Genomic DNA, 12,631 nt, shown 5'->3' on the forward strand with positions numbered 1-12,631 from the left:
GAATCACAAAAACTTAAGCATTCTGTGTTTACTTAAAGATATGGAATTCATGCCAAGAGGATTAGATAAAATAACCGGAAACTGTTACCACAGCGGAGGTGGGGGTAGGGTGTACTGTTGTTTGTAATGTATCTAATTAGCTGGCTTTTTACAATATAGGCAGGCATCAATCTAAAAAATGTGAAATTCCCAATTCACCATAAAGATATCCAACTTGGAAAAAAGACATGACAGTGTTACTCTAAATGACAGATACTTTTCCCACAAGAATGCATGAAAACTTCAGAAGACATACATTCAGTGTATTTTAAGAAAAGAAAATGTAGGCCACCTGGAAATAAATTGAATTTTTAAACAAAGTTTTGTGGGTTTTTTTTTCAATAACAGCAGTTTTTAAACCTTTCTTACTTAATAGGGTGATAACTCATCCTGGGATCTGTTTGTTTAACACTTAAAATCCTATATTCCAGAAAACTCCTTAGTCTTGGGCACACCAAGATGGCCATGGCCAATCACTCTAACAAGTTCAAAAGTGTTTACTATTATAAGGCTACTATGCACAAGCCCTTTTTTGGTACTAAAGAATGAAAGAAATAGTGAAAATAAGCAGCTTTTTGAAGACTGAGTTGGATGAAGGCAGGGTATAGAAAATTAAGGGAAAGTTTGAGATTTTTAAGGTCAAGAAAGGAAGCATAGTTTACTGTAGTGAACTGTATCTCAGTAAAGCCTTTCTGTTTTTTTAGGAAAAAAAAAACACTAAAAGGGGTGAGAAGCCAAAACAACTTGAAGTTTTTGGTAAGTCAAAATAAAAAGGCAAACCATACAGTGCTTTCATCTTTCAAAAATGTAAGATCAATATATTGTAATTAAAATATTGTAAAGATCTGGTATAAGATATGTGGAGAATAAAAGCAAAAGAAAAAAAAAATTAAATTTCCCTACAACTTAAAGCCCACTCATTGACAAGCATTTGAGACAAGGAGCTTGTGACCTTCCTCTAGAACTCAACCGCCTTGATGTTAACACCGTGCTAAGGGTGTTATCTTATCTTCACATTAGCCTGATCTCCAGGATCCTGTAAGTCTCCTTTAATATATAAAAATCCCTTTGGAAACTTCATCTCTAACCCCTACCCCCCACCAAGATATATGTTAGCAATCATACACTAAGCCTATAGCCCACTGATACTCATCTGAAGGATCTCATGACTAAGATCTTACTAGATGGTGATAAATGACCTTTTCCTAACAACAGCTAGCCCCTCAAGGTCCTGGAAACCTTGCTTCTAAATTCCTTAGAGATTTATGCTATCCCTAACTCCTTCCCAATTTGAAAGCCACCCCTCATAACCCCAGTGCAGCTCTTCCTGTCCCCAGGTCCTGTCCCTGTGCTTTAATAAAACCACCTTTCTGCACGAAGACGTCTCAAGAATTCTTTCTTGACAGTTTGCTTCCAAACCCCAATATTTTCACATCATTAGAGGGGAAGAGATTTGGTCATGGAATAATGCAATTGCTTGATGGTCTCACATTTCTTGAAATGACTAGGATATTAAAAATTCAGGAGAAAACATTAAATGAATAAGAAACATAAAAATAAATGAACAAATCATTCTTGAAACAACCAAGTGAAGAAAGCGGTTTAAAATCAAATGATGGTGAAATTAAAAAAATATATATATATATATATGTACATATATATATGGTAATACTGGGTGCTTGGTGGCTCAGTCAGTTAAGTGGCTGCCTTCAGCTCAGGTCATGATCCCAGGGTCCTGGGATCAAGCCCCTCGTCAGGCTCCCTGCTCAGCAGAAAGCCTGCTTCTCCCTCTCCCTCCGCCTGCCACTCTGCCTACTTGTGCTCTCTATCTCTCTGTCAAACAAATAAATAAATTAAAAAAAATAATGAAAAAAAATACTGTAATACAGACAAATAGTATTACCAATGAGAAGAAAACAAATTATACCAGAAGCAATTACTCAGTTTCTATTTTCACTCATCAATACCTTTTATTCCCTTCAAATAAAAACATAATTCAAATTTTTGCTAACAACCCAAAGGTGAACTATTAGGGTAACTCAGGTAAAATGCTTTGTTTTTTGTTGAATTATCTGGTTACCAAAACAAAATAAAATAAAACAACAAAAAAATCACTCTTAGATTCATGCATAAAAGAAACCCTTAGAACATCAGGTGGCCATGGCTAAGATAGGAAAAGAAAAATTATATAGGAAACAAAATTTAATTCAAGGAAATAAAATATTTTAAGAAGTTCATTTAAAAACATTAAAAAATTAAATGAAAATGTTAATTGTACCTTAAAGAACCCTGCTTCAGGGCCACACCTGTCATATACATTCCTGGATTTACCTATCGCCATGATAATACCTTGCATGTTCGGTGTCATCATGATCTGCCACAAGGAATTCAAAGTAAGAGTTTTTGAATGGTTAACATAAAAAAGTATCAAAAACCAAAATAATATCTTGACATGCAAGTTAAAAGTCCTTTGTTTTTCACTACTTGTAAATTAACCATTGCCTATTTTATAGCAGATACGGTTCAATATGCATATAAGTATCTTTCGAAATCATCCATACAGGGCCACAGCTAGCTCTAGATGGTACCTTTGTGCAAACTGCAAAAAGGCAACCACCCTCTTCTGAACTGAAGAATTCCAAAAAGGCACCTCCTTCTTGACAAACAATCAAAAAGCGTTGCTCTCTGAGAACCACCTAGAACAAGCAACACTCTTTTTATTTAAAAAAAGTGCCTCTTTAAGGTTTGAGGAGCTCAGCAGGAGCTCAATTTCACCTCCATTTTGCCCTGCTGGCTGGGCACCCTTACACAACAGTACGACCTGAACATCTGGGAGCTGCAGCCCTGTATCCGCATGACTTAAAGTTCCCAGGTACATGCACGGTTAAACTGTCACTCCAATCAGTTACAAAAACAAAGCCAAATGCATCTCTGCCAACAGCATAAGCACTTACACAAAAGACAGCATTAAATGATTAATCATAATTCTAAATTTTAAAATGCCACAAGGCTTACCCCAAAACAAGCTCTCAGGTACTTGGTCAATAAATTAACATTTTTACTAAAAACATGGCAGTTTCTGTAATTTTCAAGCAGCAACATGGTAATGAAATAGTTAACTGGAACAATGCACTGCTATTAAGTATTACATACTTAAGCATTTCTTTGTTTCTGAAATAGCTTATCACTCTTAGCTGTTCACATTCTAAAATACCTGCAAAATGAAATAACTCAGAGTACTATGAAGCTTGGTATTAGAGCAATCAAGAGATTGCATCCAACACCTCTGATTCACTGAACCTATTTGATTACACACTAAGAGTCACAATATACCTAATACCTGCTTCAGAAAATTCATCTGACCAGTTTCTATCTCATAAACCAGCTTCTTTTTCTCCTTATGGCCAATGCTTTCTTACACTGGCACAGTAATCTTCATGTCTTTGTGACACTGCTGGTTTCAGTGATTAACTCTTACATAATCGCTTAATTGTAACTTCAAAGTAAGTCTGAAAAAACGTTGCTTGGAAAAACTATTTGATATATATTAAATTCTCATCCATGCCAGTAAAAACTAACAAATAATAGAATTCAAGGTCTTCAATACTATTCAGAAACAGCTTTACTGGCCCTGGCCTCAAATACAAGAAAGATCAAATGTAAGAGTCTTAAGAAAAAAGTGAGAAAAATGGGGGGATCTGATGGGACAAGGACAATAGCACATTTTCATCTGGATTCTCAAGAACAATGTATAAAGCACTGGAAGGCATTCGATAATAATGAATCACTCAATTCACATTCACATGGAGGTTGCAGAAGCAAAAATATCCACCATCTAATTGCAATCAGGCTGTAGGATTTGCGGCAGGAAATAGTAGGCGAATTATGATAATACAGAATTCAAGTAAAACAGGAAAAAATTATTTTTAAAAGTTCAAAGTCTTTGCTACTTAACTAAACAAACCTTATTGTAATCTATCAACCTAGAAAAAACTGATCATATGTCTACATAAAAGAATTAACTCTAGAAACATTAAATTATTCTTTTGACAAATTCCATAAGCTTTCTACTTAAATTTTCATTTGAAATTCAAAGTTCTGTAAAAGCAGTTGGTAAGGTAATTTCAGACCATGGGTGGCCAAGCTATATGTTAATGCAGCAATACACATAAATGTGAAGGTGCATGCAGGCCCAAAGTACGTGTATTAAACAGGCACAGGTAAGCAGGAACAGTGCAGAGGTCTACAATAAAGGTACCTCGTCATCATAACCCCCCTCCTTTGACTCAATCATGAATTTCCCTACATGAGGAATCGCCACCTCTACAACTTGCTGGTTAGAAGGTGGTTGGCTTGTGGTATTTTCAGGTTTCTGCAGAAAAAAAATTATTAGTAGGAACATTAGAAAAGAGAAAAATGGAATATCAAGTAAAAAGGGCTGAGATTCCTGAGTTTTTAAAAAATATCTATACTTGCTTAGTATGAGATGAAACCACCCAAAACCAACATTAGAAGTGAATGCCTTAATTAACTAGTAACGTAAGATATGTAAATTTCCTTTTACAACTCAACCACTAAAATTTTTTTTTTTCTACAAAGCATTTTGGATACCAAATCCTTAAAAATAATAAATACTGATAGTTATATTTCCTACTGCTGTCTATAAATTACAGCTAAGGTTTTTATTTTTTTTTTTTAATTCTAGTAATTCTATAAATCCTTTCTTGACAACTCCATCAAAACAAGACATGACCTCCTCTGAACCCATGAGAGTTTGTAGGTTTTCTTTTTATGGTTTTACTTTTCTATCCTTCCTAAGAATTAATACTATATCCCACTTATATCCACAGTCTATTGTGTTTAGCTCACTCTGTATAGCCTATAAGAGTCTTGTATGATGCACTGTACGATGTATTTATATGTGTGTCTGATGAATTCTTGCTTGTGAAAAAGATGCTGGGAAGTGACATCTCTTTTTAACTGAATCAATCAGATTTTTTTCTTTCCATCCTTTTCTTTGGTAACAAATTCCACACTAATAGAGTAGAAGATAGTATAAAATCCAGAAAAGTCCACTCAAAGATACTAATATGGTTCATCCAAAAATACTGTCCAGATTTCAAAAAGATCTTATGTTACTAAATAAATTTGTAATTAGAATATTCACTATATATCTATAAACAAATTTCCCAAGTACTTAAGGTGCTTGAAAGCAGCTTAAGTAATTTCAGTTTGCATATTTAGTTTTCTGAAGCAAAAGATAAACTTTAGTTTTGACATAAACAAAATTTTAATAAAAGCAATTAAAGGGGTTTTATTTCATTTGAAATGTAAGTAAATTCTAGGGATGAAAACATTTTATGACTTTCCAGAAGTATATATGCAAAAAGAGTTTAAACAATAAAGCAAAACTAATGGCCAAGACTGACACTGCCCCTTCTAAAAGAAATACTATTCTAAGCATAACATATTTAGAAAAGGTTTCCTTATTTTGAGTCCTCAACTTTTCAAGAGGAAATAACCAACCTGCAAGGTTGTTGTGATCATGAGAAATAAGCTAATCCAATACTTCATATATAATAGTTGTTCTATAATGACAAGTATTACCAGTATTACAATAATATTATACTACTTTAAAGTGTTTTTATTTGAATAGAATAACTCAATATGACTAGCATACATACCTAGAGAGATATGCTTATGAAAGAAGAAAAATTATGCTGGGTCTCTAACCACAACAGTGAAATTTGATCAGGTAAATTAGGAGATCTGTCTAGACTTTGTGGTCAATCACTTCTCATAATCAAATCAATCTAAAGCAGGGGCGCCTGGGTGGCTCAGTGGGTTAAGCCGCTGCCTTCGGCTCAGGTCATGATCTCCGAATCCTGGGATCGAGCCCCGCATCCGGCTCTCTGCTCAGCAGGGAGCCTGCTTCCTCCTCTCTCTCTGCCTGCCTCTCTGCCTGCTTGTGATCTCTCTGTCAAATAAATAAATAAAATCTTTTAAAAAAAATCAATCTAAAGCAATATTATCTTAAGAAGAGAGAATATAAATTTAAGTCAAGTAGCAACTATGAAACTGATCAGTATTAGTATATTGATCCTTATAAAACAATATATGGGTTTTGGAAAAAAAAGTTGCACTTAGGAAAAAATAATGTTTAATAAACATTTTCAGTTACCACAGAAGAGTTTCTACAGCATAATACTGGTAAGTTATATACATGCAAACTGAGAAACCAAAGAAACTTTGGTGAATATAATAATCCTGTTGTATTATTCAAGTCTAATTAGATATCCTAAGGTAAAAATTTTCCATATAGGGGGGACGCCTGGGTGGCTCAGTTGGTTAAGCAGCTGCCTTCAGCTCAAGTCATGATCCCGGTATCCTGGGATCGAGTCCCGTATCGGGCTCCTTGCTTGGCAGGGAGCCTGCTTCTCCCTCTGCCTCTGCCTGCCACTCTGTCTGCCTGTGCTCACTCTCACTCCTCTCTCTCTGACAAATAAATAAATTTAAAAAAAAAAATTTCCATATAGGGAATTTGAGGGCTCAATAAAGGAAAGTACAGGTGTATTTATCTTTTTTCTAATATTGTCAGGCCCTTTTACATAAACACCTCAACAAAAGCTAAACTTGAAAGGAGTTAGTAAGTGTTTCAGTTAATAAACATTCCCAAAAGAATTAAAATACAAATATTCTTATTAATGGCCTGAAATCCATTAAGTGGATTGCTTTAAAAAGTAGTTTTTCATGAAAGGGTGACTAGAAAGCTATATAACTACAACCATGTTGTAGTAACGGCCCCCTACCTTTCAACCCAGTAATTCAACTAGGGGGAATCTATTCTAAAGAAATGAACTGAAATATGGAGAATATTTCATTTCTAATGGCCTATTTATAATAATATAAAGGTAGAAACAAATACACAGTGAGGGAGGTAAATAACAATTTAATCACTCAGTGGAATTAACACTCAACCATTAAAGTTTTTCAGAGAATTTTCAACATGGGGAAATGGTCATGTCACATGTTAAATGATTAGAGAAGAGAAGGCAATATATAAACAAAACCATATATGCAGTAGTATTTCAGCTACATAAAGAAATCCCAAACCTGTACATAAAAATAAAATGAAAAAAAAAAAAAAAACTAATATATTATATGATTACAGCTTTGAGTAGTGGGAGTACATGTGATTCTTTCTTCAAGTATGCTTTTTGTATTTTTCAAATTTTAAAATATTTCATTTAAAATTAAACAGATCCTCTAAACAGTAAGCTGTGTATATGTTTAGAGACTATTTCTCTATGGTTTCTGTGACTGTACTTTCTGGGAAATTCTTAAGCTAAGGTTGGAACTTAATATATTGTATATTTGTAAAATGATTTGCATTTAAGTAACAAAAAGAAACTAACAACTGCTTAGTACCTATACTGCATGCTAGGTACCTTAAAAAAAAATAATTTAATCCCACAATGATCTCTATTTTATGTAAAAGCAAACTGGTGTTCAGAAAAATTAAGCACCTTATTCAAGTTTGCATAGCTAGTGAGAAGTAAAACCCATATTCAAAAACCCAGGACTATCTAATCCCAAAGTCTGAACACTCCTTTCATATACATAATTTAGTTTCTAAGGTATATTTTTAAGTGAGAAAAACCAGCATGTCATTATTATGATCCGAAGCAACTAATCATGAGACCAAGAACAGGCTGCTTCAGACAGCCACAATTAACATATTCTTAGACATGTTACAGCATTTATACAAACAACTCGGGCCTATTGTTGGTGCTACTCCAGAAGATGCACCAAATGGAAAAACATTTATGCTAGCTGTCTATCATATTCTCTCAATGTTATCCTCCTTTCTCAAGTAAAGGTGAAGTAGATTATAGGCTTATGATATTCGTATTATATATTATATATTAATTAGTTATATTATATATATATCATACATATAAATATTATATATAAAATATATTTAAGTGCTGGTTTCTGTAAATTTATGTTATACATGATTAGACAAACTAAAATCATGTTTCTATATTAAGCTAAATAATACCTTTGGCTTTCTGGTTACAGTTAAAAGGATGATACTTATTAACCATAACATAGGCTTTAAAAATAAAATTCCTAATTAGCAAAGAGCCAAGCAAATTACATTTTTAGACCAGCAGTTGCATCTACTTCTCTACCCTTTCTACCTCCCTAAGTTTTCTTCTTCTACCACACCCCAAGAAGTTAGACATCTCAGATATATTACAAGAAGCATTTTCCAGGAATGCTTTAGAATAGAGTTAGCAAGGGTTCATCTCAAGCTCATTTATAATCTCCAGGACATTTGCAAAATTTGGAATAATAAAAAAAAACTATATAAAAACATTTTTATAGTAAAATGATATAATCAAAAATTTTCATATAGGAAGTGAAATAAAAAAGTAATTCTGGGGGCACCTGGGTGGCTCAGTGGGTTAAAGCCTCTGCCTTCGGCTCGGGTCATGATCCCAGGGTCCTGGGATCGAGCCCCACATCGGGCTCTCTGCTCAGCAGGGAGCCTGCTTCCCTTCCTCTCTCTCTGCCTGCCTCTCTGCCTACCTGTGATCTCTGCCTGTCAAATAAATAAAATCTTAAGAAAAAAAAGTAATTCTGATTATTTCACTCATCAAAACATAACAGAATACCTCATTAATTGAACATTTTGGTTAATCAAGGTCCTATCACATTAAAGGCCTCATTGCAATTAGCAGGTTATTGTTGAGATTAAGTTCACGAAGTAGAAAACTGTGCTGGAAAACTGCATGTATGTCCTGGGCACCCGGGTGGCTCAGTAGTTAAGCACCTTTAGCACAGGTCATGATCCCAGGGTCCTGGCGTCAAGTCCTATATCAGGTTCCCAGACCGCAAGGAGTCTGCTTCTCCTTCTGCCCCTCCTCGCACTTGTTCTCTTAATCTCTCTTTCTCTCAAATAAATAAATAAAATCTTAAGAAAAGAAGAAACAGAAAAGCTGTATGTCCTGTTCCCTTTAGTTCTCTAGGTAGGTAATCTTCAAGTACTAAAATTAGCTATCAAGTAACCTGCATTATAGCTGCTTGTGCTTACTAATAAAAAAATGACTACAGCAAGTGAATGTCTTTGTAATATGAAATTCTTGAAATAGCATCTCTCAGAAGGTCATATGCACTGAAAACACAGTACAATACCAATGTACTCAATTTATTGCTATAAAAACATACAATTCAAGAGCTACAACACAGGAAGGTTATAAGGACAATTCTGTTTGGACACTACTGAAATACACATAAACCACTTTGCAAGATCACGTTAATCCTGCTAATAATACTCGAACCCAGAACTTCTAGTATTTACTATTAAACATATTCCATGGGACAATGAAAATTATTACCTTATATTCCCAACTACTCCAATGTAGTAAGACTAAAGATAGAGGGAAGGGGTGAGGAAAAAAGAGAAATAATGCTAAATTTTATACTTCTCTTAAGTTCCAAATCAAATGATCAATTTAGACTATGATTATGATTTTTTATCATTCCCTAAGAGGAATAGAGAAATTTTTTTGAAAAAAGAAGCATTTTCGGGCACCTCAGTCAGTTAAGCGGCCAGCTCTTGATTTTGGCTCAGGTCATGATCCCAGGACCCTAGACTGAGCCCTAAATGGGGCTCTGAGCCCAGCAGGGAGTCTGCTTGAGGATTCCCTCTCTTTCCCTCTGCCCCCCATGCTGCTTGGGCACGGTAGCACTCTCTCTCAAAACAAATAAACATATCCTTGAGTGGGGAGAAAAAGGCAGCATTAAAAACTTAAGCTGAGGAAGCTACAGCCTGAGGGTTAGGTAACAGCACAGTCCTTGATCATGTTAACATTAGTTTCTGCCCTTGGCCCTGTCTCCCCTGACTCCCATGCAGGCTGCTCTACCAGACACTGCTGGAAATGTCATGAAGATGGCTATGCTCCCAGAGCTCAAAGAAAAGTTCTTACCGACTGCAAAACTGTTTCAGGACTTTTATCTTCATGCTCATGTGATGCCTTGGTAATTATTCGAATAGTTTCTTCTTTCAAGTGCTTTGAGAAATCACTTCTTGACGGCTGCTCTAGATATTCTGGTTCTCCTCCTTGTGCTTTATAAGAAAAGAATCAGTTGTACGTCTAATACAAATCACAGAGAGCTATCTAAGATGAATCTGTTATTTAATGCTAATTCAAAGTTAGAGAGTAACCAATTTTACTTTTATTTATCACTCAACATATAGCACCTACCCCAGAATTTAACCCCCCCTCCTCAAAATCAGGTTCAAGAGTAGTCAATTACTGAAGAAAATACTCATTTTCTCATAGTCTACGGTTAGAAATTCATAGCAAATTTTTCTGTCATGATAAATACCAAAAATCTCATTTTGGAGTATCATCAGCATTTTAACAAAAGAAAAAAAAAAACAAAACAAAACAAAAAAAAACAACAACATTTAGTTTGTATAACAATCCTGGTCTGAGTTTCCACAGAGTACACAGTAGCTATTTCTCTGGCCACAAAATCGTTTTTCACACCTCCCTGACCAAACCTAACCCTGAATGAACCTGACCAACCTATCTTTTCCAAACCTGCTCTGGTAATTGAGTGTTGTAAGAAGAAAAACAATTACAACCTGGCAAACCAATACTAATATGAATTCAAAACTTCAAATACCATCCTTGCAAAGAACTCTCAAAGTTTTATCTATCATCTAGGCTCTGAGCTCAGACACACCAAGGCAACAATGTACTCTGAATGTCCCACTAGATGTTTTATCCACAACCCCAAATGCTTTATATAAGTGGGCCTCTGCCTCTCTCTCCAACATAACTTTGTATCCTTCGCTCTCTGCTCTCCTTTTTCAGGTTATCTAATACACAAAAAAAGAGGTTTTTCCCTTTCAACCTTTAGATCTTTCCACGTTTTCTTCCCTCTGCCTATATATTCAAACCACTCTCAGTCTCCCATCTAAGAACTTCTATATGTCTTTTTGTTTAAATACCAATTCCTTACGAAAGTATTCCTAATTACACCAATTTTAGAGCAGAGTTTCTCAGGTTCTTGGCACTACTGACATTTTAGATCATTCTGATTCCTTGGTGTGGAGTGGTCCTGTGCACCTGGCATCTTCCCTCTAGATGCAAGTGGTACTGCCCCTCCAGATGTGACAACTGGAAATGTCTTCAGTTTGTCAAATGTCCCCTGGGGGGCAAAATCGCTCTGAAATGAGAACCACTGCTCTAAAGTAACTTATTTTTTCTTTTTAATAGCACTTTACCACAATTATGACTTAACTAGTATTGTATTTGTTTCAAGCCCATATCCCCTGCTAGACTAAGAATCTCAAGAGTAGGGATGCTATCTCCTTCTTGTGTTGCTATTTCTTCACCAACCAGCATACAAGAAGCACATGATAACTTAATGGAACAAATGAATAAATAAGTAATGGATAGAAAGAATAATAAAGTACACTAAAATGTTCTATAGTGTTACTGGGATTGGTTAGGTGAGCCCTTCCAAACCAACTGGCTTGACAAAACAGGGCTAATGCTACCCTTTTCAATATTTGATTAAAAAAAACAAAAACAAAAACAAAAACAAAAACTGTCAAAGTAAAATATTATTCGAAAAGAAATACTGTAATTTCAACACATATGCATGGTAGTACATCCATCCAATAAATTTTAATTAAGTATTTAACTATGTGCCAGGCACTAGGCTAGACAATGGGACTCCCCAGTGTGAACAAAGCCAATCTCTCACCCCATGAAGTTTAGAGAATGTAATTAACCAAAGAATCACACATATGAACTGTGACAATATTATAACAATACATGCTAGGAATAAAATGGGGGAGGGGCAACTCAGATTATGGAATATGAGATAAATTGACCTTTTAGCAGAAGGATGATAGGTCGATCATCCCATTCCTTGATGGAACGACGATCTGAAAAAAGGCCAGTGTGGCTGGAATATAGTATAAGAGGAGAGATACAGCAAGAGATGATAGGGGCAAAATCAAAGGACCTTTGAATCTAATAAAAAGTTTTAAGGGTAAAAGGAAGTAAATAAATGTTTTAAATACAATAGCAATGTGGCAAGGTTTTTTCTAGGGGGGGTGAAGATTGTGTTCATTTATGTGAGACAGAGAGAAAGAGAGAGAGCACTAGGAGGGAGGAGGGTGAAAAGGAGAGGGAGAAGCCAACTCTTTGCTGGGCATGGAGCCTAATGCAGGGCTCGATCTCAGGACTCTGAGATCGTAACCTGAGCAGAAGGCAGATGGTCAGCTGACTTGAGCCATCCAGGCGCCCCGCAACGTGGCAAGTTTAAAAAAAAAAAAAAAACACCACAACAACAATGTGAACAATGGATTAGAGAGGAAAGTAAAACTAGAGGTCAGTGAAAGTACTAAATGATACCAGAGCAAGAGATAGTGATGCTTTTGGACAACAGAGGCAGTAAGCTCTAGAGGTAAGGGAGAATTAGTAATACTGAAGATGTATTTTGGAAACAAAGGTTTGGAGGTTGATGTGAAGATGACTAAGTTTTTGGCATGTATAACTAG

General features: G+C 35.4%; 1 protein-coding gene across 7 annotated transcripts in view; it reads right to left on the reverse strand.

Annotated features, from left to right (window-relative positions):
- The window catches only part of USP25 (ubiquitin specific peptidase 25), a 133,205-nt gene that overhangs the window by 21,540 nt on the left and 99,034 nt on the right, over window positions 1-12,631 (reverse strand). For 3 of the 7 annotated variants that reach the window (XM_032878008.1, XM_032878007.1, XM_032878012.1), the window contains 3 exons: window positions 10,035-10,174; window positions 4,298-4,411; window positions 2,318-2,413 (listed from right to left, as the gene is read on the reverse strand). In XM_032878008.1, coding sequence (XP_032733899.1) covers window positions 2,318-2,413; window positions 4,298-4,411; window positions 10,035-10,174 — 350 coding nt within the window. The remainder of the gene's footprint in view (window positions 1-2,317; window positions 2,414-4,297; window positions 4,412-10,034; window positions 10,175-12,631) is intronic. The other 4 variants (XM_032878010.1, XM_032878009.1, XM_032878013.1 and 1 more) reach the window with 2 other exon arrangements.

Source organism: Lontra canadensis, unplaced genomic scaffold (genome assembly GCF_010015895.1).
Source record: "Lontra canadensis isolate GAN:19392208 unplaced genomic scaffold, GSC_riverotter_1.0 scaffold62, whole genome shotgun sequence".
Classification (NCBI taxonomy): Eukaryota; Metazoa; Chordata; class Mammalia; order Carnivora; family Mustelidae; genus Lontra; species Lontra canadensis.